The sequence below is a fragment of the Mustela nivalis genome (assembly GCF_964662115.1).
Source record: "Mustela nivalis genome assembly, chromosome: 1".
NCBI classification, from domain to species: Eukaryota; Metazoa; Chordata; class Mammalia; order Carnivora; family Mustelidae; genus Mustela; species Mustela nivalis.
This window is the reverse complement of record NC_139020.1, coordinates 198,993,685-199,021,384: the sequence shown is the minus strand read 5'-3', so window position 1 is coordinate 199,021,384 and position 27,700 is coordinate 198,993,685. Positions and strand designations below refer to the sequence as shown.

The 27,700-nt window shown below is 52.3% G+C and overlaps 1 protein-coding gene across 2 annotated transcripts; it reads left to right on the top strand.

Annotated features, from left to right (window-relative positions):
* The first annotated feature begins 2,101 nt into the window (after nt 1-2,101).
* On the top strand, nt 2,102-27,594 carry PTPN23 (protein tyrosine phosphatase non-receptor type 23). 2 transcript variants are annotated; one of them, XM_082705084.1, is made up of 26 exons: nt 2,221-2,385; nt 10,263-10,351; nt 10,796-10,870; nt 18,737-18,864; nt 19,115-19,191; nt 19,889-19,938; nt 20,084-20,215; nt 20,448-20,528; nt 20,623-20,754; nt 20,848-20,895; nt 21,291-21,347; nt 21,479-21,537; nt 21,640-21,719; nt 21,847-21,961; nt 22,053-22,118; nt 22,527-22,672; nt 22,916-23,227; nt 23,316-23,470; nt 23,567-23,718; nt 23,807-23,986; nt 24,106-25,873; nt 25,950-26,134; nt 26,247-26,351; nt 26,431-26,569; nt 26,676-26,789; nt 26,867-27,594. In XM_082705084.1, the coding sequence occupies exons 4-26, from the start codon at nt 18,827-18,829 to the stop codon at nt 27,344-27,346; spliced, it is 4,671 nt and encodes a 1,556-aa protein (XP_082561210.1). In that variant the 5' UTR covers nt 2,221-2,385; nt 10,263-10,351; nt 10,796-10,870; nt 18,737-18,826; the 3' UTR covers nt 27,347-27,594. The 2 variants fall into 2 exon arrangements, with proteins under 2 accessions (XP_082561209.1, XP_082561210.1); XM_082705083.1 differs by lacking the exon at nt 10,263-10,351 and having other exon boundaries at nt 2,102-2,385.
* Nucleotides 27,595-27,700: the final 106 nt, after the last annotated feature.

Here is a 27,700-nt window from a genome sequence, read left to right as displayed (position 1 = left end):
AGTTTCCACGTCCGTAAAATGGGGCAGGATGTCTGTGTCTCTGAGGCCCTTCCAGCTCTACGGAGTGTGATGGGGTTGTCATGAGAAAGGGTTGAATGGGGTGTTTGCTGCCCTCTTGTAATGGGGCCTACTCTTCCTCAGGTACTGTGGCGTCTTAGGCTTCCCTAAACTCCCAACTCTGTCCCTCCCTGTGAGGAAGTACGTGTGTTAGGAAGGTACCTCTTGCCCTGGGGGACATCTTTCTGCTGCCTCGCCCCCACTGGCCTGTTCCCCCACCCATATCCTCAGCATTTGAGGCCCCCTCACAGGGCCTCTTGATCTTTGATACCTCTCACCCCAATTGCCCCTTATATCACTGACCCTGTGTTATGGGCTGAAATGTGTCTCCCTCAAATTCATATATTCAAGTACTAACCCCCAGTAGCTCAGAGTGTAGCTGTATTTGGAGAAAGAGGTAATTAAGTTAACATGGGGTCATGACGGTGGGCCCTTGTCCAGTATGACTGGTGTCTTAGATTAAGAAACAGACATGCACAGAGAGAAGACCAAGTGGAGATGCAGGTAGAGGACACCCATCTACAAACCAGAGCGAGGGCTCAGAAGAAACCAATCTTGCTAAGGCCTTCATCTCAGATTTGGGGCCTCTGGAATTGTGAAAAAATTAATTTCTGTTGTTAAAGCCAGTCAGTCTATGATACTTTGTTACGGCAGCCCTAGTGAATTAATGCACCAATTTATTGGTGCCCCAATATTTGTCCTTTTTGCTCTCCGTTCTTTCTCAACATAATGCCTTCAAGTTCATTGATATCCTAGCAGGTGTCAGAATTCCCTTCCTTTTTACAGCTGAGTCATAGTCCAGGGTATGGATTTGCCACATTTTGTTTATCCTTTCATCCACTGATGGACATTTGGTTTGTTTCCACCTTTTGGCTACTGTGAACAACACTATTAGGAACACTGCTGTGCTTGCATTTTCTTTTGCTCTAACTCCCGCTGACATGAAGGTAGGCCCTTGACTGAGTCTTACAAGATTTGGGGTCAAACTGGGTCCGGCATTGTGGGTGAATCCCCTCTTGTGAGCCCAGACACCACACGTCCCATACTCTCCTTTACATCTCCTCTTAAATGTCTCAGAGCTTAACACTAGACAGACCTGAGCTTTTGCTCTTCCTGTTTTCACGTCATTAAGTGTTCCTGCAGCCACCCAACTGTACCAAATGGAAACTTGGAAATCATCTACCCCTTCATCCATCCATCCCAAGCTGTGACACTTTTTTCTCCAAAATGTTTCTCAAATGTGCCCACTTTTTACCTCCCTCTGCCCCAACCCAGCATCACCAGTGTTCTGGAAGACTACAAAAAGATTCTCACTGGCTTCCCAGCTTCGACTTTGGCCTTCAGGATCTCCAAACCATTCTCCATCTTATTTATTTACAAAGACGGGTCACACATACATGATTTTAAAATTAGGTTAACTTCTCTATTTTGTGGTTCCCCCGCCAGTCTGGGCATCCTAGGTACTCACGGGGCCACACATATTCACCCCAGCCCATCAAGTCACATGGCTCTTAGCTTTTACACTCTAGCGAGGCGTTCTTTTCCCATCAGAAGTGGACACCTCAGTCCCTTAGGCAGCCCCGGGCCTTTCAGGCTGGATGGAGTGCACTAGTCTCTAACTAGTCACTTCTTTGTCCCAAATCTCTGCAACCTGGGATAAAACCCTTGGCTTTCTTCTGAGCCCCATCTTGCCCGGGGCTCCCTCTGGCCAGGAGGTCCCTCCCTCAGGGCTGTTTCCAAATCACCTCTTTTGGGCGGCCCACCCGTCACATTATCTCTGTCACAGCACCCGCCCTGCCCCTGTCCTCTACGTTCCTCGACTCTACTTGGGACTACAAGCTAATGGGTGAGGTCTCTAACGCCCTCCCCGCCCCAACACCGGAGCGCCCGAGCGCGGCTGCAGAAGCCAGGCCCGCAGATCCGCCCCGCCTCAGAAGAGAAAACCAGCCGCCACCGGCTTCTCAGCTTAGTGAAGGAAGACTATCACTCCCAGAAAACCTTTCGCGGGGAGCTGGAGATTGGCCCTACACGCCCTTCCTGCGGAGGAAACTGAGCATGCGCAATGGAGCTGCGCCTAGCCCTAAAGACTGCGCAGGCGGGAACTGCATCCCCCAGCAGGCCCTGCGGCCAATTTTCATCCCCGCGTGACAAGTGACTTCCGGCGCGGAGGGGCGGGGCGCACGGCTGAGGCAGCAGCTGGGGCAGCTAGGGGAGCGGCCCGGTGGCCGGCGGGCGCCAGCCGCCATGGAGGCCGTACCCCGCATGCCCATGATCTGGCTGGACCTGAAGGAGGCTGGTGACTTCCTCTTCCAGCCGGCCGTGAAGAAGGTAAGTACTTCCCCCACAGCCCCCACCTCTCCCGCGTAGCGCCGTCTGCCAGCGCGTGACGCCCCCTGCGCGTCCATCATCTCCCTTAGGCCCTGGTCGCGGGGTTGGGTGAGGCCAGGAGGGGCCTCGGGTGGATTTCCTCAGCCTGGCCCATCCCCTGCAGACATTCCTGTCCCCGCTTCGCCCGCTCGGGGCTAATACCCACAGTCTCGTCGAAACCGACTTTCCGACTTCTGCTCCGGGCCAATTGCGGTTCCCACTGAAGCACCGCACTTCCTCGGGGTGACGCTCCGGACCTAGTTCGGCTCGCCTCTGCTCCAGGCCGGGACCGCCCCGCGGGGAGAAGCGGGCTTCCCTGGCCGTTTCGTTGACCTGTACCCTAGGTGCGGGGTCAGTCCAGCACCCTCCTTGGCGGACTCAGGGGTTGTGGCTCCTCTTGTGAGTTTTGAAGGTGGGAGCCAGAGGTATGCCTGACCTCTGCGATTGGGGTCTCTCTGACAGTTGGTGCAGTTGTCTCTGGGCTCTTACGAAGAACCATGTTCGGGAGCCCCCTTGGACCAAAAGATACAGTTCCTTGTCATTTTTGGAAGGGTTACTGCTTTTCTTAACCTCCTGGAGGGGAGAGGAGCTTGTAGCTCCCGGAGAAACCTTAGCAGTTGCTGTGTTGAGCGTTCACTTGGACGGGGGAGACAGACAGGTCTGGTGATGGAGGCAAGGGAGCTCTGGCGCGCTCAGGTGGGGCTGGCACAGGGGCCAGGCGTGTGGAATGAGCATCAGGTGTCCCCTGAGACATCAGCCTTGGGGAGGGCCACCTAGCACTGGGTTTCCCTCCCTCTCTTTACCGGTAACAGATTGAATTCCTTTGATTCCGTCATTAAACTAAACTTCTTTGGGCACTTATTTCCTCATTTGTAAAGACAGGAAATTAGATTTAATTTAAACCTCAAGAATTTTGTTAGCTCTTTCCCAGATATTGTTAGCTCTTTCCCAGTCTTCTCTCCATCTGCTCTTTCAGGCAAGTTCAGTTGGATGAATTTTTCTAAAACACAACAAAACTCCTTTGTTTTCTCATTCAGCCCCAACCCATTTAGAGTTCTCCCTGACCAGCCCCAGCCCTTTCAGTATTTTTTGACGGCCAAGTGTATGCTTGATCTGTGTATCTCTGATACAGATTCTGTTCACAGTCAGCCATTTGCTGTTCTCTTAACATTCTCTGTATTTTGCTCTTCTGTGCCTTTGGTTGTGGAATTCCTCGCACCCAGAAAATCTCTCTTCTTTGTCCTGTGGGATGGGGTTGGGGCCCCTCTTTAATTTCTGTATATTGGTTCTGTCCATCTTTCAAGGCCCAGTTTAAGTTCTTTCTCTTCCGAAAGCGTTCTTTAATCCTTTTCATCTGGATGAATCTTTCTCTTCTCTGAATCCCTTTTTCCATTCTTTTCCCGGTGTTAGTATGTGTGCTATGTTTTAACTATTCAATTCTAAATGACCAGAGAAGCATCTCCTTGTCCTCAAAGCCTAGTGAGGTCCCCTCTACATAGTTGGGCATTCAGGAAAGTGTTTCTCAAATGACTGAATGACATTTGAGAGGGAATTTAGATATGGTGACCATAAATTATGGAAATCCAGTGGATAAAGTCTTAGCCCAGAAAATCCTAGGAGATATTTTTGTTGGAACTTAGCCTTTGATACTCTGGCCACTCTTACCTAACCAACAGGGTTTTTTGTGAGTAATGAGTTTCTGGAAGGCTCTCTGAGCCTCCAGAGAGTAGTTGCTCATTAGCTGTTCAGCCTCAGGTGGTCTCAAATGCTAAAGAAACTTTTCATTTCCTAGACACGATTAGTCTTTGTTTTTTTCTTTGTTTCCTCTTCTTTGGGGTTGGGAAAGATATGCCATTTATTTGATAGGTTAAGATTGTGGCATGTATTTGCAAGAACCAACTGAAAAGGAATAGCAGTGTGTGGGTAGGCTGGGCTTCCTCAGGGTACCCTAGAACTCTGCCTGAGGGAGACTGCAGAAGCCACTTGAGCCTGGGAACTCTTCCTGACCCGGACTCCTCTCCCCAACCAGAGCCCCTACTCTGCTTCTGCCATTCGTATGCTTGTCCTCTTCTACCCTTCTCTCAGCTGTGGGAACCTTCACCAGTGACTTGGAGCTGAGAGGTGGAATTTAATTTAGGATACTGGGGTAAAAATGGGTTCTGTTGAGGTCAACCTATTGAGCACTATTACCTTGGTAATACAGATGAATAAGAGACAGTTCTTTTTTTTTTTCTTTCATGGAGTTCAGTTTAGTAAAAAAGTTTAAAAATTAAATGGTGGTATCAGTGGAAGAGTATATGCAGTGTATGAAGTACCAGCCTAAGGAGGGGCCATCAGAGAAGGCTTGGTGGGCTTTGAAGGACGAATAGGAGTTTTCCAGAGAGCTAAAGGGTTTGTTTCTTTGTAAGGCCTGGGCTGTTGAAAAGATCTTTCTTAATGGTTAGTATTGGGTTTTGCTCCTAATGAACATGCCTTCAGTTATGGAGAAACGTGAAATAAGAGCCAGGAGAACAGCAAGCTGGTTTGGAACTGCAGTGCCAAACTTTAGGTTGGGATACTGGGGCGCACATAATTTTTGAGTGGGAAAATGCTGCTGTCTCTGCACTTTCTTACCTGTGCTGTGGAGCCCACAGTGCTGACTCACTGGAAGCTGATGAAGGCTGATTTGTACTCTACATCACCAAGTGATTTGGTGACAAGTGTTGGTATTTGAAGTTGTTTCCTCCTCCGGTCCCAAACACCTGCCCTTAACTGCACTAGAGCTTAAGTCAAGCTCACTTGGACTTACGTGTTAACATCCATCTCAGATTCATTTATTGAACAGCTAGCTATTGAGTGACTGTATGTGCCAGCCCTGGGAAGTCAGGGCTGTATGTAATGACAAAAATTCCTGCTTTCATGGAGATTATCTTATTTATTTATTTTTTTAAAGATTTTATTTACTCATTTGACAGAGAGAAAGACATAGCAAAAGAGGGAACACAAGCAGGGGGAGTGGGAGAGTGAGAAGCAGGCTTCCCACCGAGCAGGGAGCCCAATGTGGGGCTCTATCTCAGGACTGTGGGATCGTGACTTGAGATAAAGTGAGACGCCCAACAGACTGAGCCACCCAACAGACTGAGCCACCCAGGCACCCCTGGAGCTTATCTTCTGATGATCCACATAGTAACTCTTCCTCAAGGGCAGATGTATCATGTGGTAGCCATCCTGCCAACTGAGTAGCTTCTTGGCCTCACCTCTCCTCCCACTCTGGCTGGACTGATCTCTAAATCTCCATTTTCTCCAGAGAAACTGCCCACTATTCAAGGCCTGCCTCCACTGGCTTCAGCCTGCCTCTCCCTAATTCGTTCCCCCAGGCCTCTCCTGTAGGAACTGTCAGCCTCTTTTCCTTCCACATCTGGTCATTGTTCATGCTCTGGTCCTTACTGGAATTCCTTTCCTCCTCTTCATTATTCAGGTTGAACCCTACGTCCTCTGGGCCCCTTTAGCTGTCTAGCTGTTGTACCACACTCCTCCAAATTCAGTCAGGTTTTCATGCTCAGTTGACCTGGGGCACAGAGTGTTCACTCTTACTACCTCTTCTTATGGTTCATCTTACTCACTTGTAGTGCCTGGTGTTTAGGTTTGTGGGATTTTTCTCCCTCTTCTCGATAGCCGACTCCTTTGAAGTTCTTGCTACACACACAAAAGAAAATGAGACAACCAGGGGCCTAAAAGGGGACCCTGCCTCCTCAGCAGTGGGGAGCATGGGACTTTGGGTTACCTCTGGTGGTGACCTGGCTTATCTCTTATCACAGATTTGGAGTCACCAAACCTGTCTGCCCAGTTGTGTTTTAAAGCCGAATGGCTCCAAGAGCAGATGACTTGCGTTGTCCAGGTCATCTCTCTGACTTCAGTCTCATACACCAAAAACCTGTATCCATTTCACTCGAGTCTTTCCTTTACTTGGGAAGTAATAAATACTTGTGTGTGGAGAGTGCTTCACAAGTGTTGGTTGAATGACCTAGTCTAGTTCTAGCACCTGCCAGGAGATGTAACTTGAGTTATTCTTGGTGGTGTTGTTAGAAGAGATGTAGGAGAGATTCTTTTGAGTGTAGGGTCACTCTGGTCACTTTGTTCTCATCCTCAGTGCTGTTGGCCTGTAATTTGGTTTTAGGCTTGCTGACATCAAGGGGCAATAAAATTTCTTTCTCTGAATAAATCTCATTTGAAATTCAGTAGCAAAGCATATGTTGTAATTATTAACACTCCTCTATGTGGGACTTAGTTTTATGTGTGTTTCCATGGACCAGCCCAAGGAATGCCTCATATTTGAGTAAATCCTGCAAGTGGGGCAAAAAAATAAGTGTGTGGTGAACAAAGGTAATGTTAACACATGTGTGCCTTTTATTCTCTTTTTTTCTTGGCTTATTGCTTTAATTAGCACCATGGAAGTCCAAGATGTTGTATCAACTTAAGAGCAAAAGCTAAACACCCCCACGGCCTGGGGCGGGCCAGGGGGTGAGGGGACACAGACACAGAAGAATGGGAACATGCTAATAGAAGAGAAAGAGATACAAATGGAATATCCCTGGGACAAGAGTCAGGAAACCTGGCTTGGGGTTCCAGCACTGCCATTGCTAATCTCTGTTCTTTTTTTTGTTTGTTTTTTAAAGATTTTATTTATTTATTTGACAGAGATCTCAAGTATGTGGAGAGGCAGGCAGAGAGAGAGGAGGAAGCAGCCTCCCCACCAAGCAGAGAGCCTGACCTGGGGCTCAATCCCAGGACCCTGGGATCATGACCTGAGCTGAAGGCAGAAGCTTTAGCTCACTGAGCCACCCAGGTGCCCCTCTGGTTCCCATTTTTACAATCTGTAAACAAATGGCAGGACCTAGGATGAATGTTTGCATACAAAATTCTGTGCCATTTGTTGCTCAGTTAAAGAGAAGAGTAGTATCATGGAAATAGCATAGACATTGGAATCAGACAGCTCTTGGTTTAGGTCATCTCTTCCACTTAATTTAGGTGAGCTTCAGCTGCTACAAATAATTATATAACTAATCTGGTCCTCATTTTTCTCACCTGTAATATGGAACTATTCTTAACGCATAAGCTTGTGAGAATCAAGAATCAATGCATGTGAGGGGTGCCTGGGTGGCTTAGTGGGGTTAAAGCCTCTGCCTTCAGCTCAGGTCATGATCCTAGGGTCCTGGGATTGAGCCCTACGTCGGGCTCTCTGCTCTGCGGGGAGACTGCTTCCTCCCCTCTCTCTCTCTGCCTGCCTCTCTGGCTACTTGTGATTTCTCTCTCTCTCTCAAAGAAATTTAAAAAAAAAAAATCTAAAAAAAGAATTAATGCATGTGAGTTCCTATTAGAGGTCTTAACATCATATTGATCTTTCTCTCTGGAGATGGCCTTTCCATTCTCTTACTATTTTGCGCTTGTAACTCTTTCCTTTCCTTTTTTATGCCCCCCACCCCAGTGGCTTTGATCCCGGACATGGTCTCAGTTAACAGACCTGTCCGTAGGTCTTTTTGTTCCCCCAGGAAAGGATGGCCAGCTGCTCCAGAGCCGGCCTAGGCTCTGGAGGTTCTCTGGTCCTTTCAACCCTAACTCGCTGTTGGTTGTATAGGTGCACTGGTGTCCTGTTGTTGCCTTCTAGTTTTTTGCTCCTGGTCTGTGGTGGCAGGGTCCGAGGTCTGTTTGCTGCTGGGCCTTTTCTCAGGTTCTGTCAGGAGCTTCAGATCCTGAGCAGACTCTTCTTCTGAGCTCTGCAACTGTAAAGAGTTTGATTTCGGGGAGCACATGGGTGACTCCATCGGTTAAGTGTCTGCCTTCAACTCAGGTCATGATCCGAGGGTCCTGGGATCAAGCCCTGCGTTGGGCTGCCTGCTCAGCAGAGAGCCTGCTTCTCCCTCTCCTCCCTTGCTCATGCTCTCTATGCCTATCTGTGTCTCTCAAATAAATAAATAAAATCTTTAAAAAAAAAAAAAAAAGAGTTTGATTTCACTGTGTTTGTGTGTTCTTGTTTTGTGTGTGTCTTTATACACACACACCCATGTGTGTGTATATGTATATATCCCACAAAGCTTTGAAAGTAAGTTGTATATATCTCAGCACATCCTCCTGTGTGACCGTATTATCATCACACGTAAGAAAGTCCATAAAAATTTTCTACTATAATATATATTAAAATTTTACCTATTGTCCCCAAAGCATTTTTTTAAAGATTTTATTTTTAAGTAATCTCTGCAGCCAGCATGGGGTTTCAACTTACAGCCCCAAGATCAAGAGTCACATGTTCTACCCACTGAGCCAGCCAGGCTTCTCCCCCCCGAAGTATTTTTATGACTTCCCCTCAAATTCAGATTCAGTCAAGGTTCTTAAATTGTATTTAGTTCTGTTTCTTTAATCTTTTAGAATCTAGACTAGTCTCTTGTTCAGCCGCACTCCCATTACATTGATTTTTTTTTCAGAGAGTAGGTTAACTGTTGGGCAAAATGTCTCATCTTCGGAATTTTCTTGAGTGTCTCCTTTTAGTATTTTCAGGTGTTCATCCATTCTCTGCATTTCTTGTAAACACAACCTTTTGCTGAGTTATCTAAAACACCTAGTAAGGCCCCTACCATTTCTGATGCTTGGTGGGGGTTGGAGGGGTGTTGTTGGCAGGACCCTGCCACTATGTCAGGCACAGTCTGGTGAAGGCATGTTTAGAATGTAGGTAGAGCAGCAGCTGAAATTCAAAGAAGTGACATCTCAGCTGAGTCTTAATAGAGAAGAGGGGACATGTGAACAAGTATTGAGAACTGAGAGTGCAATTCCACAAGCCTGGTGGCTGGGGGTCCCCAGGAGTTGCTAGAAGACAGTCCTTGAAGGCTGTTGGGAGTGCTTCTGAAGAGCCGTGAACTCTGTGCCTAGGAAATAACCTTTGGTTTTGGAGGCTTTGGGGAGCCATTGTCACACATCCTTTCCAGATTTTTCTCTTTAGGTTGCAATTCAGTTATTTCTCATAATCTCACTGTCCTGAGAAAAGTATGTTTGGGTTTTGTTTCCACCCCCCCCCCCCCCACCCACCCAGCTGTGTGTGTGTTTCAGAAGGCTTTGAAGTTAGGAATGACAGTGGATTTTGCTAGAAAGAGAACTCTGGCATCTAGGTGAGGGGTAGATTTGAAGGGGTGAGAATAGAGCTTATGAACACATGGATCTTGCAGGAGGTAAAACCAACAGAAGAGGGTCAGGATTGGAGGTTTGGGAATGTGACTGGTTGATGCTGAAAGAAGCTCAGCAGGAGCCTCCCCTCTGCCTGTCCCTCCTCTCCCTTTCCCTACCAAGGCAGGTAGGAGCTGTCACATGGCCTGGGTTCCCACATGCTTAATGCCTCAGCTCTGTGGCATAGGTTCTGGGAAGGGACCTCAGAGCAGGTAAGTGGGCCGCAGACGCTGTGTGAGTGTGCTACTGGAGAGAGCTGGCCACCTCTATTCAGCCTTTTTGACTTCCTTCACCGCTTCACAACCTTGGTTTGGGCCTTAGGGAACCTGTGAGGTGGGCATCAGTGCCTTAGTGTTTGTGGAATGGGTATATCTGCCCCCTGCCCCCAGATCGCTAACGCTGGCAGCAGGCACCACAACAGGCTTCCTGGTCAGTGGCCTTAGTCTGCTGATCTTAGATGGACAGGGGCTCTTGTGGTGCAGGCTATGCCTCCAGACTGATGAGTGTGCTCATTTCTGAGAGTCCACTCCTGAGGTGGTTGAGTGCTTTGGGGCCAGGCATGCCAGTCCCCTCTCTGATGTGAGCACAGATTTTTCCTTCTCCTATATGGATCATTCCCATCACACACCTGTGGGCCTTTCTTCAAGGTGAGGATGATGTAAATCATTTGTACTGCAGTGCCCTTCCCTAGCCAGGACAGCTGGTGAAGAAGGCTTTGCACTCCCACTCTTGTTTGGTATGTCTTGCTTACATTTTTTGTTGGGTTAGGATTATGGTTGTGATCCCAGAACACAGCAAGGTCCAGTCCTTGAGGGAGGCTTGAATTGGTGGCCTCTTTTGGGATGCTTAGTGGGATCCCGTTTCAGCCAGCTAAGTTCCCTAGCTTCCTGAGCTGCCAGAGTCCTGGACTTTACAGAGAGGGCTCAGCCTGATGAAGACCAGCCAGCATGTTCACATAGGGTGGTCCAGTCGTATTTCCCATTTAGCTTAAAGGTAGAGGCTCCCGTGGTCAACATCTCAGTGCTACCCCGTTATTGAGGTAAAGTTCCCAGTGGTCCAGGAGATAGGCTCGTGGTTGTGCATCTAGACTAGTGACTGCTAAGGGCTCAGGGCAGGAGTGAGAGCAGGGGAGTGTTCTGTGTTCTTGGTTTACATTCTCTCTCTCTCCCCCTCCCTCTAGTTTGTCCTAAAGAATTACGGAGAGAACCCAGAAGCCTACAATGAGGAACTGAAGAAGCTGGAGTTGCTCAGACAGGTAGGACAACAGTACTTTTACGCACTTGTGAATGGGACAGGTTTGATAGGGAGGTAAAGAAGCCACCTGGAACTGTTCTTATTTTATTTATTTATTTATTTATTTATAAAGATTTTGTTTATTTATTTGACAGACAGAGATCTCAAGTAGGCAGAGAGGCAGGCAAAGAGGGTGGGGGGGTGGTAGCAGGCTCCCACCTGAGCAGAGAGCCCGATGAGGGGCTTGATCCCATGACCCTGAGATCATGACCTGAGTCGAAGGCAAAGGCTTTAACCCGCAGAGCCACCCAGGCGCCGCCTGTGTTCTTATTTTAGTTTAATATTTTTTTCTCTTTAAAGCAGCTGACTTAATGGAGACGTTTGAAAATGCTTAAAAGCAAAAACAACAACAACAACAAAAAAAACTCTTAATCCGTGCAAATTTTTGAATATATATTTTATAATTTTATATGTAGTTGATCCTTGAACAGCATGGGTTTGAACTGCATGGGTCCATTTATATGCAGGTTTTCTATAGTACAGTACTATTAATGTATTTTCCTTGTGATTTCTTTAACATTTCCTTTTCTCTAGCTTTATTATAAGAATGCAATATATAATGCATATAACATAAAAAATATGTGTTAACTGACCATGTTACCACTAAGGCTTCTGGCTAGCAGTAGGCTTATTAGTGGTTAAGTTTTGGGGAAGTCAAAAATTATAGTGAATTTTGACTGCTTGGGGGATCAGCACCCTGAACCCCACAGTGTTCAAGTGTCAGCTGTGTATACTGTATAAAAACACAGTAGGTGGACGCCTGGGTGGCTCAGTTGGTTAAGCAGCTGCCTTCGGCTCAGGTCATGATCCCAGCATCCTGGGATCGAGTCCCACATTGGGCTCCTTGCTCAGCAGGGAGCCTGCTTCTCCCTCTGCCTCTGCCTGCCATTCTGTCTGCCTGTGCTCGCTCTCTCCCCCTCTCTCTCTCTGATAAATAAATAAAAATCTTTAAAAAAACAAAAATAAAAACACAGTAGGACCCTACACTGCCTATACAGCCTCCATAGTCAACTTTTTTCGTTTAATGTATTGTGGGTTTGTTTCTGTATCAGTGAACATAGAACCATATTATTTGTAACATCCTGTGACCATTGCATTGCACTGTGATTTAATCAGTCTGGTGTCCGCAAACATATGGTTATTTCCATTTTCCCCATTGTAAGTATAAGCCATGTCATGCATGCTTGGCCACTTCTGGGATTGTTTCTGTAGGAATCAGTGGGTGAAGAGGATGCACTTGCTTTCATTTCCACCCCCTACTCCTGCTGCTACTTTGCAGTTTTGGCAGTTAGGTGAAAAGGGTATTTAATTTTAATTTTCTGTTATTTGGTTAATAGTAAGGTTTCGCAGTTGTTAATGTGTTATATATCCTTTTAGGACTTGCCAGTGTCTTCTGTGCATTTTTCTCCTAGACTTAGATTTATTGCATTTCACAGATACCATATGTGTTTATTTTTTGCTTTTTGTTTTTTTTAAATGTTTTATTTATTTATTTGACACAGAGAGAGATAGTGAGAAAGGGAATGGAAGTAGAGGGAGTGGGAGAGGGAGAAGCAGGCCTCCCTGCCAAGCGGGGAGCGTGATGCGGGGCTCAGTCCCTGGACCCTGGGATCATGAGCTGAGCCAAAGGCAGATGCTTAATGACCAAGCCACCCTGGCACCCCTGTGTGTTTTTTATTTATTTATTTTTTAGTGTAATCTCTGCACCCAGTGGGGGGCTCAAACCCACAACCCTGAGATCAAAAGTTGTATGCTCCACTGACTGAGCCAGCCAGGCGCCCCTAGATACTGTGTTTTGGTTTTTGTTTGTTTGTTTGGTTTTGGTTTTTTTGTTTGTATTTTTTACAAATTGAAGGTTTGTGACTGTCCTGTCCTTCGTGGAGCAAGTCTTTTGGTTCCATTTTCCTGACAGCACTTGTTCACTTTGTGTGTCTCTGTCACATTTTGGTAATTCTCACAATATTGTAAACTTTTTCATCTTTATATTTGCTGGGGTGAGCTGTGGTCAGTGATTTTTGAGGTTACCATTGCCGTGGTTTGGGGGCACCATAAACCCCATCTAAGCATGTAAATTCAATCGGTAAATGTTGGGGGTGTTCTGACTGCTCTACCAACCAGCTGTTCCCGTGTCTTTCTCTCTCTCCTTGGGTCTTCCTGTTGCCGTGAAACAACAGTATTGATACTAGGCCAGGTAGTAACCTTACAACAGTCTCTTAAGTGTTCAAGTGAAAGGAAGAGTTGCACATTTTCATTTTAAATCAGAAGCTGGAAATGATTAAGCTTAGTGAGGAAGAGTGGTTGAAATCCAAGATAGGCCGTTGTATCAGTTAGCCCAGTTGTGAATGCAAAGGAAAAGTTCTTGAAGGAAATATAGTTTTTACTCTGGTGAGCACATGAATGGTAACAAAACCACATCAGCAGTGGCTGATGTGGAGGAAGTTTGAGTGATCTTGTTAGAAAATCACACCAGCCACAACATTCCCTTAAGCCAAAACCTAGCCCAGAGCAAGACAATGACTCTTCAATTCTGTGAAGGCTCAAAAAGCTGAGGAGGCTGCTGAAGGAAAATCTGAAGCCAGCGGAGGTTGGTTCATGAGGTTTAAGGAAAGAAGCCGTCTCCCTAACATCAAAGTACAAGGTGAGGGGCGCCTGGGTGGCTCAAATGGTAAAGTGTCTGCCTTCGGCTCAGGTCATGATCTCAGGGTCCTGGGATCGAGTCCCTCCCCCTGCTTGTTCTCTGTCTCTCTCAAATAAATAAACAAATATATAAAATCTGTGAAAACAAAATAAAACAGAGTACAGGGTGAAGCAGCAGGTGCTGATGGAGAAGCTGCAGCAGGGGATCTAGAAGATAATTTTTGAAGGTGGCTGCACTGCACAGCAGACTTTCAGTGTGGAGAATCCACCTTTCATACCAGAAAGTGCCATCCAGGACTTTCATAGCTGGAGATGAAGTCAGTGCCTGGCTTCAGAGCTTCAAAAGACTGGCTGACTCTCTTGCAGCTAGTGACTGTAAAGTTGAAGCCAGTGCTCATTTACTGTTCTGAAAATCCTAGGGCCCTGAAGAATTATGCTAATTCTACTCCGCCTATGCTCTGGAAATGGAACAACAAAGTCCAGATGGCAGTATATGTGTTTACAATGTAGTTTGCTAAATTTTTTTTTAAAGATTTTATTTACTTATTTGACAGAGAGAGAGATCACAAGTAGGCAGAGAGGCAGGCAGAGAGAGAGGGGGAAGCAGGCTCCCTGCTGAGCAGAGAGCCCAATGCGGGGTTGGATCCCAGGACCCTGAGATCATGACCTGAGCTGAAGGCAGAGGCTTTAACCCACGGAACAACCCAGGTGTCCCTGTAGTTTACTAAATATTTTAAGGCTTCTGTTAAGACCCACCGCTCAGGAAGAGAAGATTCCTTTCAAGATATGACTGCTCATTGACAGTGTACATGGTCACCCAAGAGCGCTGATGGAAATGTTGTTTCCATGCCTGTTGACCAACATCCATTCTGCAGCTCATTTTGGCTTTCAGGCTTATTCCTTAAAAAATGCATTTCATAAGACTGTAGCTGCATAGATGATGATTCCTCTGATCTAGGTAAATTCAGTTGAATACCTTTTGGAAACAATTCATCATTTTAGATGCCATTAAGAACAATGGCGATTTATGGGAGGAGGTTGTCAACATGAATAGGAGTTTGGAAAAAGTGGGTTCCAGCCCTCATGGAGGACTTTCAGGGATTCATGAGTTCAGTGGAGAAAGTCACCACGGTGCGGTAAAAACAGCAAGAGAACTTGAACTAGAAGTGGAGTCTGAAGATAGGACTAAGTTGCTGCAATCTCATGATAAAATTTGACCAGATTCTTATGGATGAGCAAAGAAAAGTGGTCTCTTGTGCTAGATTTTGTTACTGGTGAAGGTGCTGTGAAGTTGTTGAAATGACAAAGGATTTAGAGTGTCATGTTAACTGCATTGATGAAGTAGCAGCACAATTTGAGAAGACGGACTCCAATTTTTTTTTTTTTAAGATTTTATTTATTTATTTGACAGAGAGAGATCACAAGTAGGCAGAGAGACAGGCAGAGAGAGAGAGAGAGGAGGAGGAAGCAGGCTCCCTGCTGAGCAGAGAGCCCGATGCAGGACTCTATCCCAGGACCCAGAGATCATGACCTGAGCCGAAGGCAGCGGCTTAACCCACTGAGCCACCCAGGCGCCTCGGACTCCAATTTTGAAAGAAGCTCTGCTGTGGGTAAAATGTTCTCAAACAGCATCACATGCTCCAGAGAAATCATTTGTAAAAGAGCAAATCCACAGGCAGACTTCACTTACCATACTTAAGAAATTGCCACAGCTGCCTGCGACCACGACCTTGATCATTCATCAGTATGGTGGCAAGACCCTCCACCAGCAAAAAGTTTACAATTCACTGAAATTCACTGAAAGCTCAGCTAGCATTTTTTAGCCATAAAGCATTTTTTTTTTAATTAAAGGTTTTATTCATTTGACACAGAGAGAGAGCAAGAGAGACTGCAGGCACAAGCAGGGGGAGTGGCAGGCAGAGGGAAAAGCTGGGAGCCCGATCCGGGGCTCCATCCCAGGACCCCGGGATCGTGACCCAAGCAAAGGCAGATGCTTAACAACTGAGCCACCCAGGTGCTCCTAGACTTTTTTTTAAATTGTTGTTGCTATCGTTAAGTGTCCCTCCCCTTTTATATTTTCCACCTGTTACAGTTAGTGTGGAGAAAAGCAGTTGAGCAATTTGTTTTGTTTTTTAATTAATCTCTGCATCCACTGTGAGGTTCATACTCATGACCCCAGGATCAAGAGTTGCACACTCCTTTGACTGAGCCAGTCAGGTGCCCTGAGCAATTTATTTTGTTAATTGTTTTTTTCCGATAGTATTTGAGTTCATTTTCCTGGGGCTGGGGGGTAGAAAAGCAACAAGGTGCCCAGTAAAAGAGAAGCGTCATGATGGATGGATCCAGGAAGCGTGATACTAGAGTGGGGCTTTCATCTGGCAGTTTGGGGTGAGGCCTTCCTGCTTCCACGTGACTTACTGACGCCTCCCTCTGCCTCCCGAGGTGGTGTGGTCCCAGCCGTGCACATGGTGGCTCATCAAAGACACAGTGGGGCAGCGGGTGTGGGAACCAGAGCTAGAAGAGCTGACGCAGGCTCAGTTCTCAGGCGAGGAACCGAGGTACTACCTACAGCATTGCGGAGACAGCGTTACCAAGGCCAAGTGCCAGGTGGCTTATTTTATTTTGAAAAAATTGGCCTTCTACAGTGGAAGGCTCCAATTAAGGGAGCTACACAGGAGTCCATTGCAGATCTTTTTTTCTTTTTTTTTTTTAAAGACGTATTTATTTATTTGAGAGGGAGAGAGAGAACATGCATGCATGAGCAGGGCAGGAGCAAAAGAGAGTGAGCTCGAGCTTAAGATTGGGGAGGGCCAGAGGGAGAATCTCAAGCAGACTCTGCCCTGAGCACAGAGCCCAATGTGGGACTCGATCTCACAACCCTGAGATCTTGATCTGAGCGGAAACCAAGAGTCTGATGCTCAACCAACTGACCTACCCAGGCGCCCCCTGGAAATGGAAGGCAGATAAAGTTTGGGGAGCTGTAGGAGATGCTCTTTTAGTGATCTGGCCTCAGTATCCTCATCTATAAAGCAGGGGCTGGAAGAGTTGCCTCTAAGAAGACCTTCCGGCTGCAGCTCAGATCAGTTCTTGATTTATAGGGCATAAAGCTGGCAGGCGGTGAAGGGTTTGCTGGCAGGAGCGGGGTGGTGGGAGTGGTGCGGTCTCAGCTTCCTTTCCTCTCTGCTGTTGGCTCAGCCCCTCCAGTTCTGCCTAGTGCTCCCCATGCAGAGCCCGGCCGGGGGGTGGAAGGGTTGGGGGGGTTCATCCTTGGCCGGATTAAAAGATTAAAAGTGCTGTGGAGTTGTGTCGCTTGGAGGGTTGCTTCCATTGTTTCCCAAAGGTGGTTTTGGGAAGCACAAAGACAAATGTTTTCTGCTTTAATCTTTCTCTATATGCTTTAGTGAATATTAAAAAACTGTGTAGCTAACACACGGACCCTCTTGTTTTAGAGAGGCACCTGATGAGGATGTGGCTCCAGTTTGACAGATGGGTCAGCCTAAAGGAAGATGTTAAGTCCATGAGGCATTTGGTTCTAGCAGCAGTTCTGATGGGGAGTGGGTGGTGACTGGATTCCAGAAGGCCTGGCCTGAGGGATGTGTCCCCCTGCAGCAGTAAGGCCGTGAACATGCCTGATCCTTGTTTTGGGTCCTCTGGAAGCGGCTCTGGAGGGAGTTTACATTCCTGCTTAGAGAGGCACTGGAGGCACCGGGGAGTGCTGTCAAGTCGGACTGGGGAAGTAGCCCAACCCTTCCTTCTGAGAGTATCCCAGGCAGAGGCCTTGAGCCCAGCTGTGGAGTGTGGTGTCCTCCAAGGAGGATTTCTGCTAGCCGGTGCTGGTCGGCCCTGGTGCTGGTCAGCCCTCGGCTGGGCCCAGTGGCTGCTGAAGTCCCCAGGGGGCAGTGGGGTGCTGTGGTTCTCTCCAGCAGGTGGGGTGAGGGTGTGCACAATGCTTCTAGCCCGTCCCTTCTTTGTTTTGTGCACCTGCTTCTTGGAGAGGATGTTGTCTGTTCTTCTTTTTGAGTGCAGTGTTCATCTGCTTTGTTTTATTTCCCCCAAATGGGAATAGCTTTATTGTTTTTTATTAAAAAGTGAAAGGGGGGGGCTGGGCGGGATGAGGTAACTGACTGATGAGCATCGAGGAGGGCCCGTGATGTAATGGGTACTGAGTGTTGTGTGCAGCTGATAAGTCACTGATCGCTACCTCTGAAACTAATCCGCCATATGTTAATTAATTTAAATTAAAAAAAATTTTTAAAGGAAAAAAGTGAAAGTGTTCAATATAATGAGTAAATAGTACAAAGAAACAGATGTCTCTATTTGTATGGATAGAATAGGAGAAGTTACTTAAACCCTGTTACCCAGTGGTATTCACTTAACGTTTTGGTGGATAACCTTCTAGAATCTTTTATCTTTGTTTATATACCTAGTTGGCTGTCAGTATCTATACAATTTCATATAAATGAAACTATACTGCTTATCTGTTACCTTTCTTTTTTGGCTCAATAAATATGTCATGAACATCTAGACGTAATAGAGACTCTCGTCTTCAGTCTTTGTGGCCGTGTTCTCTGTTGGGGGTGGCCTTGATATAATTTATTTGAACAGTCCACTTCGGAGGCATGCAGTATGTGACCCTGTTACTAATGCTGTGATAAATATCCGCGTGTGCTCATCAAGCATTTGCTTCTCTGCGTATTCTTTACTGTATGTTCTAGACACAGAACCATGGGTCAGTGTCAGGTACATGAACATTTTTTTTTTTTTTAAGATTTTATTTATTTATTTGACAGAGAGAAATCACAAGTAGATGGAGAGGCAGGCAGAGAGAGAGGGAAGCAGGCTCCCCGCCGAGCAGAGAGCCCGATATGGGACTCGATCCCAGGACCCTGAGATCATGACCCGAGCCGAAGGCAGCGGCTTAACCCACTGAGCCACCCAGGCGCCCCATGAACATTTTTAATACCTGTTGTAGACCTGCCTTCCAGGAAGGTGGGACCGACTCAGCTAGCCCCGGCTGGCAGGGCGGTGGTTAGACAGCTGCAGCCTTAGCTGTGGGCTTTCTCTGGATCCGTTGGAGTGTGCGGTCTCTATCTCAGATGCAGATTTCTCCCTGGGGCCTCTGTGGGCAGACAGACCTGCCTGTACTCTACCTCAAGTGATGGCGGGACCACTTCTCCCATCTGCCCCCCAGAATGCTGTCCGTGTCCCACGGGACTTTGAGGGCTGCAGCGTGCTCCGCAAGTACCTGGGCCAGCTTCACTACTTGCAGAGTCGGGTCCCCATGGGCTCGGGCCAGGAGGCCGCCGTTCCTGTCACCTGGTGAGAGCTGGCAGGCAGGGCTGGGGGGATGCCCAGAGGGAGCCTGGGCCAGCCCAGTGTTTGGATGGTGGGGATGTCCCCTCTCCTTCCTCAGCCCCCTCCCCTTTTCCTTGCCACAGAGGACGGGGGTGGCTTGGTGTGGTCTCCTTAGGCCTCCCTCTGACCTAACTGGGATGGCTGGTCCTCTCACCTGGCCTCAAGGCTTTGGCCAGCTCCTTCCCTTAATTTGATGGGGGTGCCATGTCTGCAGGACCGAGATCTTCTCTGGCAAGTCTGTGGCCCATGAGGACATCAAATACGAGCAGGCTTGCATTCTCTACAACCTTGGTGAGCTGCCTAACCCTTTCCCCACGGGCCTGCCTCTCAGCTCTGCCAACCCAGGATCTCCGCTCAGAAGTCCGCAAAGGCAGTGGGCTCATGGACAGAAGACCCTTGGGTTCCGACCCCTCCACCGCCTTCCCCATAGCTCTCCTAGCACCTCTTTCCTGGGCCATGGGCACACTGCTGGGGAGAAGCTCCTCTTCTGCCACGTGGTGGTGCTGCTGTGTGCTCTGGCCAGGAACAGTGACCTCTCTTTGACTGGACAGCTCTAACCCCCCAGTGGCTTTGGGCTGTTCCAGGCGGGAGAACAAGGCCGGCCTCAACTAGCCCTGCCGTCAGCCCGGACGACTTAGTCCAGCTGAGTCCAGCGACTCAATCCACACTGAGGTCCAGTGTGGCTCAAGGGAGAAGCCTGGGGAGTCCCAAGTGCTGTGTAGGCATCCCTGGGGCCTCAAGACTGGAACTGTGGGCTGAGTGCTGTGGACGGGAGTTCCTCCTTCCTCCATCCCATGTCTGCCTGGGATAGAGCAAGACACTGAGGGGCTTGGCTGGACTTGGGAGTTTCCCCTCTGGGTGTTCTTGGACCATCTGCCGCAATACCCAAACCCTGTCTTCCCTGCCTCACACTCGACAGAGGCATGCGGCGACTCAGGGAGCAGCCCCAGGCTAGCTCTGACACCATGTCCTCTGACTCACTCCCCAGGGGCGCTGCATTCCATGCTGGGGGCCATGGACAAGCGGGTGTCTGAGGAGGTGAGGAGTGGCGGGCAGGACACAAGACATAAGGGTGGGGCTAAGTGTTCTTCGCCTCCATAGTCTGTGCCCTGTCCCATGGGAGTGGACACACGAGCAGCTCTCTGGCTCTGCCTCTGGCCATCGCCCTCTTCTTCCCTCCCAGGGCATGAAGGTCTCCTGTACGCATTTCCAGTGTGCAGCAGGCGCCTTTGCCTACCTGCGTGAGCACTTCCCTCAGGCCTACAGTGTGGACATGAGTCGCCAGATCCTCTCTCTCAACGTCAACCTCATGCTGGTGAGGAGGGGCCCTCGTCGGGGCCCAGTTCTGTCCAGGGGAGGGGACAGCCAGCGCCGGATCCTGGACCCGGCCCTGTGCACATGGCAGTGGGGACGTGGTTTTGATCATTTGAGCTGCAGGTTGGTCAGAGCAGGAGGGTGCTTCTTGGAGGCGGGAAGGTGGGAGGAGAGGACAGGGTTCTCTGGTTCCCCTGGTGGGAAGAGTAAGATCTCTGCATTTGTTGGCCCAGGGCCAGGCTCAGGAGTGCCTTCTGGAGAAGTCAATGTTGGACAACAGGAAGAGCTTTCTGGTGGCCCGCATCAGTGCACAGGTAGGGGCGGGGGTGGATGGTGGCCCTTAAGGGACTGAGAGCAGGCCTTTAGTTTACTCCTGACTCCCACTCACAACCCCATCCTGGCCCCCAGGTAGTAGATTACTACAAGGAGGCATGCCGGGCCTTGGAGAACCCCGACACCGCCTCACTGCTGGGCCGGATCCAGAAGGACTGGAAGAAGCTTGTCCAGATGAAGATCTACTACTTTGCAGCTGTGGCTCATGTGCGAGCACCGTAACCACTGGGGCGGGGTGGGGCAGGGCTGGGCGGGGCGGGCACCGCTTGGGAAGTAAGAGTCTCTTCTTTCTGCCCCCAGCTGCACATGGGGAAGCAGGCGGAGGAGCAGCAGAAGTTTGGGGAGCGGGTGAGTGAGCTGTGGCAAGGAGGGGTTCGGACTGATTCCATCCTTGTTCACAAGGTGCTAGAGGGCTCCCTTCCATGACAGAGGATGGGGAGGCTCTCCTCACTCCCACATCCTTGGCCACCCCCCAGCTGCAGGCCTGGTGTTTCTTTTGTGTTGTCCTATCTGCTTCACCTTTGTCCCCAGGGGACTGAGGTGGGGATGGGTTGGTGGGGGCGGGCTAGCTGTAAAGTGGAGCCAGCTGGCCTGCCAGACTCCATGCTGTTGGCTGGGCTGACACCTGGCTGCTTCCTCAAGCTTTTGGTCTTCTAGTGGGTCACCTCATGAGCAGTCAGAGCTTAGTGGGGTTGCAGGAGGAGGGAAGGATGCACCAGGCTCTGCCTACTGCCCCCCCACAGGTCGCATATTTCCAGAGTGCCCTGGACAAGCTCAATGAAGCTATCAAGTTGGCCAAGGTAAAGCTGAGGAAGAGCCTGGCTGGCCCTCAGAGCCCCCAGAGAACCTGGAGTGAGCCTGCGGGGGGCCGAGGATTGTGCTAGCACTGGCTTTGATTGGGGCTGAGTCCCCTCCCATCCGTTTCCTCCAGGGCCAGCCTGACACCGTGCAGGACGCACTGCGCTTTGCTATGGACGTCATTGGGGGAAAGTGAGTCTTGGGCTGGGAAGGAGGGGGGCGGGGGGCTCAGCTCTCAAGTAGCTGAGTGGGTGGCCTAATTGCTGGACTCCCCACTGCCCCCTCTGACCTCAGGTATAATTCTGCCAAAAAGGACAATGACTTCATCTACCACGAGGCTGTCCCAGCACTGGACACCCTTCAGCCTGTAAAAGGTCTGGAGCTGAGGGAAGGCTGAGGATTGGCGGGGGGGGGGGGGGTCGTGAAGGCAGGAGTATAGAATAGAGGCCGACTCAAGGCTTGTGTGGGCCTGGTTTCCACCGTTCTTCCTCTTCCTCCCAGGCGCCCCCTTGGTGAAGCCCTTACCGGTGAACCCCACAGACCCTGCTGTTACAGGCCCTGACATCTTTGCCAAACTGGTACCTATGGCTGCTCACGAAGCCTCGTCGCTCTACAGGTGGGTGGGAGGAGCTGACCTGTTCTTAGCACAGATGGGGTTGGGCGGTCTCGAGACCTAGCTTCCAACACCTGCTTTGTCACTTTGGCAGTGAGGAGAAGGCCAAGCTGCTTCGGGAGATGATGGCCAAGATTGAGGACAAGAATGAGGTCCTGGAGTGAGTGCGGAGCTGGAGGTGGGAGGCGCGGGGGTGGGGGGCGTGGGGATGCGGTGCACCTCTGCAGGGTCTCTAGTGCTGCTTGCAACGGGGAGAGGAAGAGTGAATGTCTTCTTGCATCAGGTTGCCTAGCCTTCCCCTTCCTGCACATGGTCTTGGGTACCAGATTTATAGGGGAACAGTCACCTGGCTTGGGAGGGCAGTGTTCCTGTGTCCCGTTGTTTTCAGCAGTGCCCCAGGTGTGTTCTGTGGGGCTAGGCCAGACCTTCAGTGGTGGAGGTCAGGATGCTGATTTGCCTCTGCTAGGACCTCAGACTTGGGTTTCAGTGGTGGGGCTTACCCTCATGAGAGGAGGGAGAATTGGGTCGGTGCCCACCTGGTCCTGTTGCCCATCCCCACCCCCCCCAGTCAGTTCATGGATTCAATGCAGCTGGACCCTGAGACTGTGGACAACCTTGATGCGTACAGCCACATCCCGCCCCAGCTCATGGAGAAGTGCGCAGCTCTCAGTGTCCGGCCCGATACTGTCAGGAACCTTGTGCAGTCCATGCAAGGTGAGCAAGGGGGAGAAGCACTTGGGTGGCGGAAGTCCTCTGCGGCGGCCTTCCGGTGTTCACTGAGGACGGAGGTTGTGCAGGCACCCACCCTCATGCTCCCATCTGTCCTGCTTAGTGAGCCTGGGGCTGCACACCAGCCCTTGACCGTGTGGGTAGTTGTGTCTCCTTGGGGACGGGCGCAAGGTGGGTGCCTGGTGTGGCTGCCTCAGGAGCTCTTCCTCTCCTGCAAACACCCCCCAGCGCTGTCAGGTGTGTTCACGGATGTGGAAGCCTCCCTGAAGGACATCAGGGAGCTGCTGGAAGAGGACGAGCTGCTTGAGCAGAAGCTGCAGGAGGCCCTGGGCCAGGCCGGGGCCAGTCCGGCGGGCTCCAAGGCAGAGCTGGCTGAGGTGAGGCGCGACTGGGCTAAGTACATGGAGGTCCACGAGAAGGCCTCCTTCACCAACAGCGAGTTGCACCGGGCCATGAATCTGCACGTGGGCAACCTGCGCCTGCTCAGTGGGCCGCTGGACCAGGTCCGGGCTGCCCTGCCCACGCCAGCCCTCACCCCGGGTGAGCCCCCTGCACCCCCCCATCCTGTGCCCCTGGGGAGGGATGTGGAGCTGGAGCCTCTGGTCTCACCGACCACTGCTGCTCGCAGAGGACAAGGCTGTGCTGCAGAACCTGAAGCGTATCCTGGCCAAGGTGCAGGAGATGCGGGACCAGCGTGTGTCCCTGGAGCAGCAGCTGCGGGAGCTGATCCAGAAGGATGATATCACGGCCTCGCTGGTTACTGCCGACCACTCAGAGATGAAGGTGGGGCTGGCGAGGCGGGGCCCGTCTCTGATGCTGGGCTGCCCCCTGAAGCAGTGCGGCCCTGAGTGTCCCCTACGCCCCAACCCCCTTCCTCAGAAGCTGTTTGAGGAGCAGCTGAAGAAGTATGACCAGCTGCGGGTGTACCTGGAGCAGAACCTGGCAGCCCAGGACAACGTCCTCCGGGCACTGACCGAGGCCAACGTGCAGTATGCAGCCGTGCGGCGGGTGCTCAGTGAGCTGGACCAAAAGTCAGTGTCTAGCCCCGCACTGCAGCCCAGACTCCCGCCCGGAACCCGGCTCCACTCCTCACCTGCCGCTGGCCTCTCTGCCCACCAGGTGGAACTCTACACTCCAGACCCTGGTGGCCTCCTACGAAGCCTATGAGGACCTGATGAAGAAGTCCCAGGAGGGCAAGGACTTCTACGCGGACCTGGAGAGCAAGGTGGCTGCTCTCTTGGAGCGGGCGCAGTCCACCTGCCAGGCCCGTGAGGCTGCGCGCCAGCAGCTCCTGGACAGGTGGGTGTGGCCTTGGGGCAGCTCCTGGACAGGTGGGTGTGGCCTTGGGGCAGCTCCAGCCCAGACCCAGGCTCCCTGATGGCAGTCTGGCTCCACTCCTTCCTGACCTTGTCCCGCAGGGAGCTAAAGAAGAAGCCGCCCCCACGGCCCACGGCCCCGAAGCCACTACTGCCCCGGAGGGAAGAGGGGGAGGCAGCGGAGACAGGAGACCTGCCCGAGGAGCTGCGCAGCCTGCCCCCTGACATGGTGGCAGGCCCACGGCCACCGGAAACCTACTTGGGAACTGCTACCCCACTCCACTTTCCTCCCAGCCCCTTCCCCAGTTCTGTGGGCCCAGCACCCCACTATCTCTCAGGTCCCGTTCCTCCTTGTACCTACTCAGGCCCCAGCCAGGTGTTGCAGCCCAGGGCCCCCCAGGTCCCAGGCCACCCTGCAATGGCCATCGCCCCTGGACCTGCCCTCTACTCAGCCCCTGCCTACGCACCAGAGTTGGGCCTTGTCCCCCGGTCCTCCCCACAGCATGGTGTGGTGAGCAGTCCCTATAGGGGTGTAGGCCCCCCCCCGCCAGTTGCAGGTCTGCCCTCAGCCCCACCTCCCCAGTTCTCAGGCCCTGAGATGGCCATGGGGGTTCGGCCAGCCACCACCACTGTAGATAGTGTGCAGGCCCCCATCTCCAGCCACACCGCACCACGGCCAAACCCCAGCCCTGTTCCTCCCCAGCCCTGCTTCCCGGTGCCCCCACCACAGCCGCAACTACTGCCCGCACCCTACACATACCCTATGGGAGCCAAGCCGCCCCTCACAGCTCCCCCCACCCAGCACCACTTTCCTCCTGGGATTCCCCCAGGTTTTCCAGCCCCTAGGGTTGGGCCCCAGTCTCATCCTGCAGGAGTGGCATTTGGGCCCCAGCCCCCCCAGCAGCCCCTTCCACTCCAGCATCCGAACCTCTTCCCACCCCCGGCTCCAGGGCGGGTCCCCCCACAAGCTCCCTACCCTTTTGCCCCTCAATCTGGTGTCCTGGGACAGCCAACACCACCCCTGCACACCCCTCTCTACCCGGGCCCCTCTCAGGACCCTCTGCCCCCCCACTCAGGGGCTCTGCCCTTCCCCACCCCTGGTCCACCTCAGTCTCCCCATCCCACCCTGGCATATGGTCCTGCCCCTTCCCCCAGGCCCCTGGGCCCCCAGGCGGCCCCTCTCTCCATCCGGGGTCCCTCACCTGCTGGCCAGCCCACCCCCAACCCCCATCTGGTGCCTTCACCTGCCCCGTCACCAGGGCCTGGCCCGGTGCCACCTCGGGCCCCTGCTGCAGAGCCGCCCCCGTGCGCGCGCCGGGGCACTGCGGCCGCAGACCTGTTGTCCTCCAGCCCGGAGAGTCAGCACGGAGGCACACAGCCCCCTGGGGGTGGGCAGCCCCTGCTGCAGCCTACAAAGGTGGACGCGGCCGAGGGCCGCCGCCCACAAGCCCTGCGACTGATTGAGCGGGACCCCTACGAGCACCCCGAGAGGCTGCAGCAGTTGCAGCGGGAGCTGGAGGCCTTTCGAGGCCAGCTGGGGGACGCAGCGGCCCTGGACGCCATGTGGCGAGAGCTGCAGGATGCCCAGGAACACGACGCCCGTGGCCGGTCCATTGCCATCGCCCGCTGCTACTCCCTGAAGAACCGGCACCAGGATGTCATGCCCTACGACAGTAACCGCGTGGTGCTGCGCTCGGGTAAGGACGACTACATCAACGCCAGCCGTGTGGAAGGGCTCTCCCCCTACTGCCCGCCTTTGGTGGCCACCCAGGCGCCGCTGCCCGGTACAGCCGCAGACTTCTGGCTCATGGTGCATGAGCAGAAGGTGTCGGTCATTGTCATGCTGGTGTCTGAGGCAGAGATGGAGAAGGTGAGAGGGCGAGGGGAGGGGGCGCCTGGGAGGGGCCCTGGCAGAGCAGCCTTTACTGCCTTGCCTGTTTCTTCAGCAAAAGGTGGCGCGCTACTTCCCCACCGAGAGGGGCCAGCCCATGGTGCACGGTGCCCTGAGCCTGGCCCTGAGCAGCGTTCGGGCCACGGAGACCCATGTGGAGCGCGTGCTGAGCCTGCAGTTCCGGGACCAGAGCCTCAAGCGCTCGCTCGTGCACCTCCACTTCCCCACTTGGCCTGAGCTGTGCGTCTGCTGTCCCTGGGCGGGCGGGGGGCTCGGGCAGCTCGGACTCTGGCGCGGGCACTACAGGGGCAGCTGCTGAGCTCGGGCTCACGGGTCCTGCCTGCACCCGTAGGGGCCTGCCGGACAGCCCCGGCAACCTGCTGCGCTTCATCCAGGAGGTGCACGCGCACTGCCTGCACCAGCGGCCACTGCACACGCCCGTCGTCGTGCACTGCAGGTATGGCCCCATGGGTAGCGGCCGCGTGCCCCGCAGCACCTCAGCCCTGGACCCCGCTTACACCCCCTTCCTGCTGCAGCTCGGGGGTGGGCCGCACGGGAGCCTTCGCGCTGCTCTACGCCGCCGTGCAGGAGGTGGAGGCTGGGAATGGGATCCCCGAGCTGCCTCGGCTGGTGCGGCGCATGCGGCAGCAGAGGAAACACATGCTGCAGGAGAAAGTAAGGGTTGGGGGCGAAGGGGGTGGGTGGGATGGGGCCGAGGAGGGGCCCTCCGCCCTGGGCGGTGAGACCCTGCCCTGCTGACTGAGCCGAGGGCCCTCTCCAGCTGCACCTCAGGTTCTGCCACGAGGCGGTGGTGAGACATGTGGAGCAGGTCCTGCAGCGCCATGGTGTGCCTCCTCCGGGCAGACCGTCGGCCGGCACCAGCGTCAGCCAGAAGGTGAGGAAGGAGCCCCTGGGGCTGGCAGGCGCACCCCAGCCTTGCAGATTGGTCTTCACCCACTTCTGTCTTCCCAGAACCACCTTCCTCAGGACTCCCAGGACCTGGTCCTCGGCGGGGACGTGCCCATCAGCTCCATCCAGGCTACCATTGCCAAGCTCAGCATCCGGCCTCCTGGGGCCCTGGATTCTCCGGCTGCCAGCATCCCAGGCCCCGTAGAGCCCCCGGGCCTGCCACCAGCCAGCCTCCCAGAGTCCACTCAGCTCCCGCCCTCCTCCCCACCCCCCCTCTCTTCACCCCAGCCCGAGGCCCCCCAGCCTGAGGAGGAACCACCAGTACCTGAGGCCCCCAGCCTGGGGCCCCCCTCCTCATCCCTCGAGCTGTTGGCCTCCCTAACTCCCGAGGCCTTTTCTCTGGACAACTCCTTGCGAGGAAAGCAGCGGATGAGCAAGCAGAACTTTCTGCAAGCCCATAATGGTCAGGGTCTCAGGGCTGCCCGGGCCACTGATGACCCCCTCAGCCTTCTGGATCCACTCTGGACACTTAACAAGACCTGAATAGGCTTTGCCTGCTCAGTCCTTACACTACATCTCCCGCACCAGGCTGCCCACCCTAGCAGGGCCTCTCCAGTGGGCCTGGTCTCTTGTTCCCATTCCTGCTGCCTTCAGCCCTGCCTGGCCCAGCCCGCACCCCTGTGGGGTGGAGATGCCTTGCGGGCCTTGGGTTAGGTTCTGCTCCTTTGTGGGACCTGACATTTTTTCAGCTCTTTGCTATTAAAGTAATAAACCAACCTGTTCTGTGGCCAGCATCTGCCTGTTGCTGCCTTAGGTGGGGTACCTGGAACCTCAGCAGCACTGCCTGAAATGTGGTGCCATTAGTGAGCTTGGATGTGGCCAGGTCGTAGGACCACC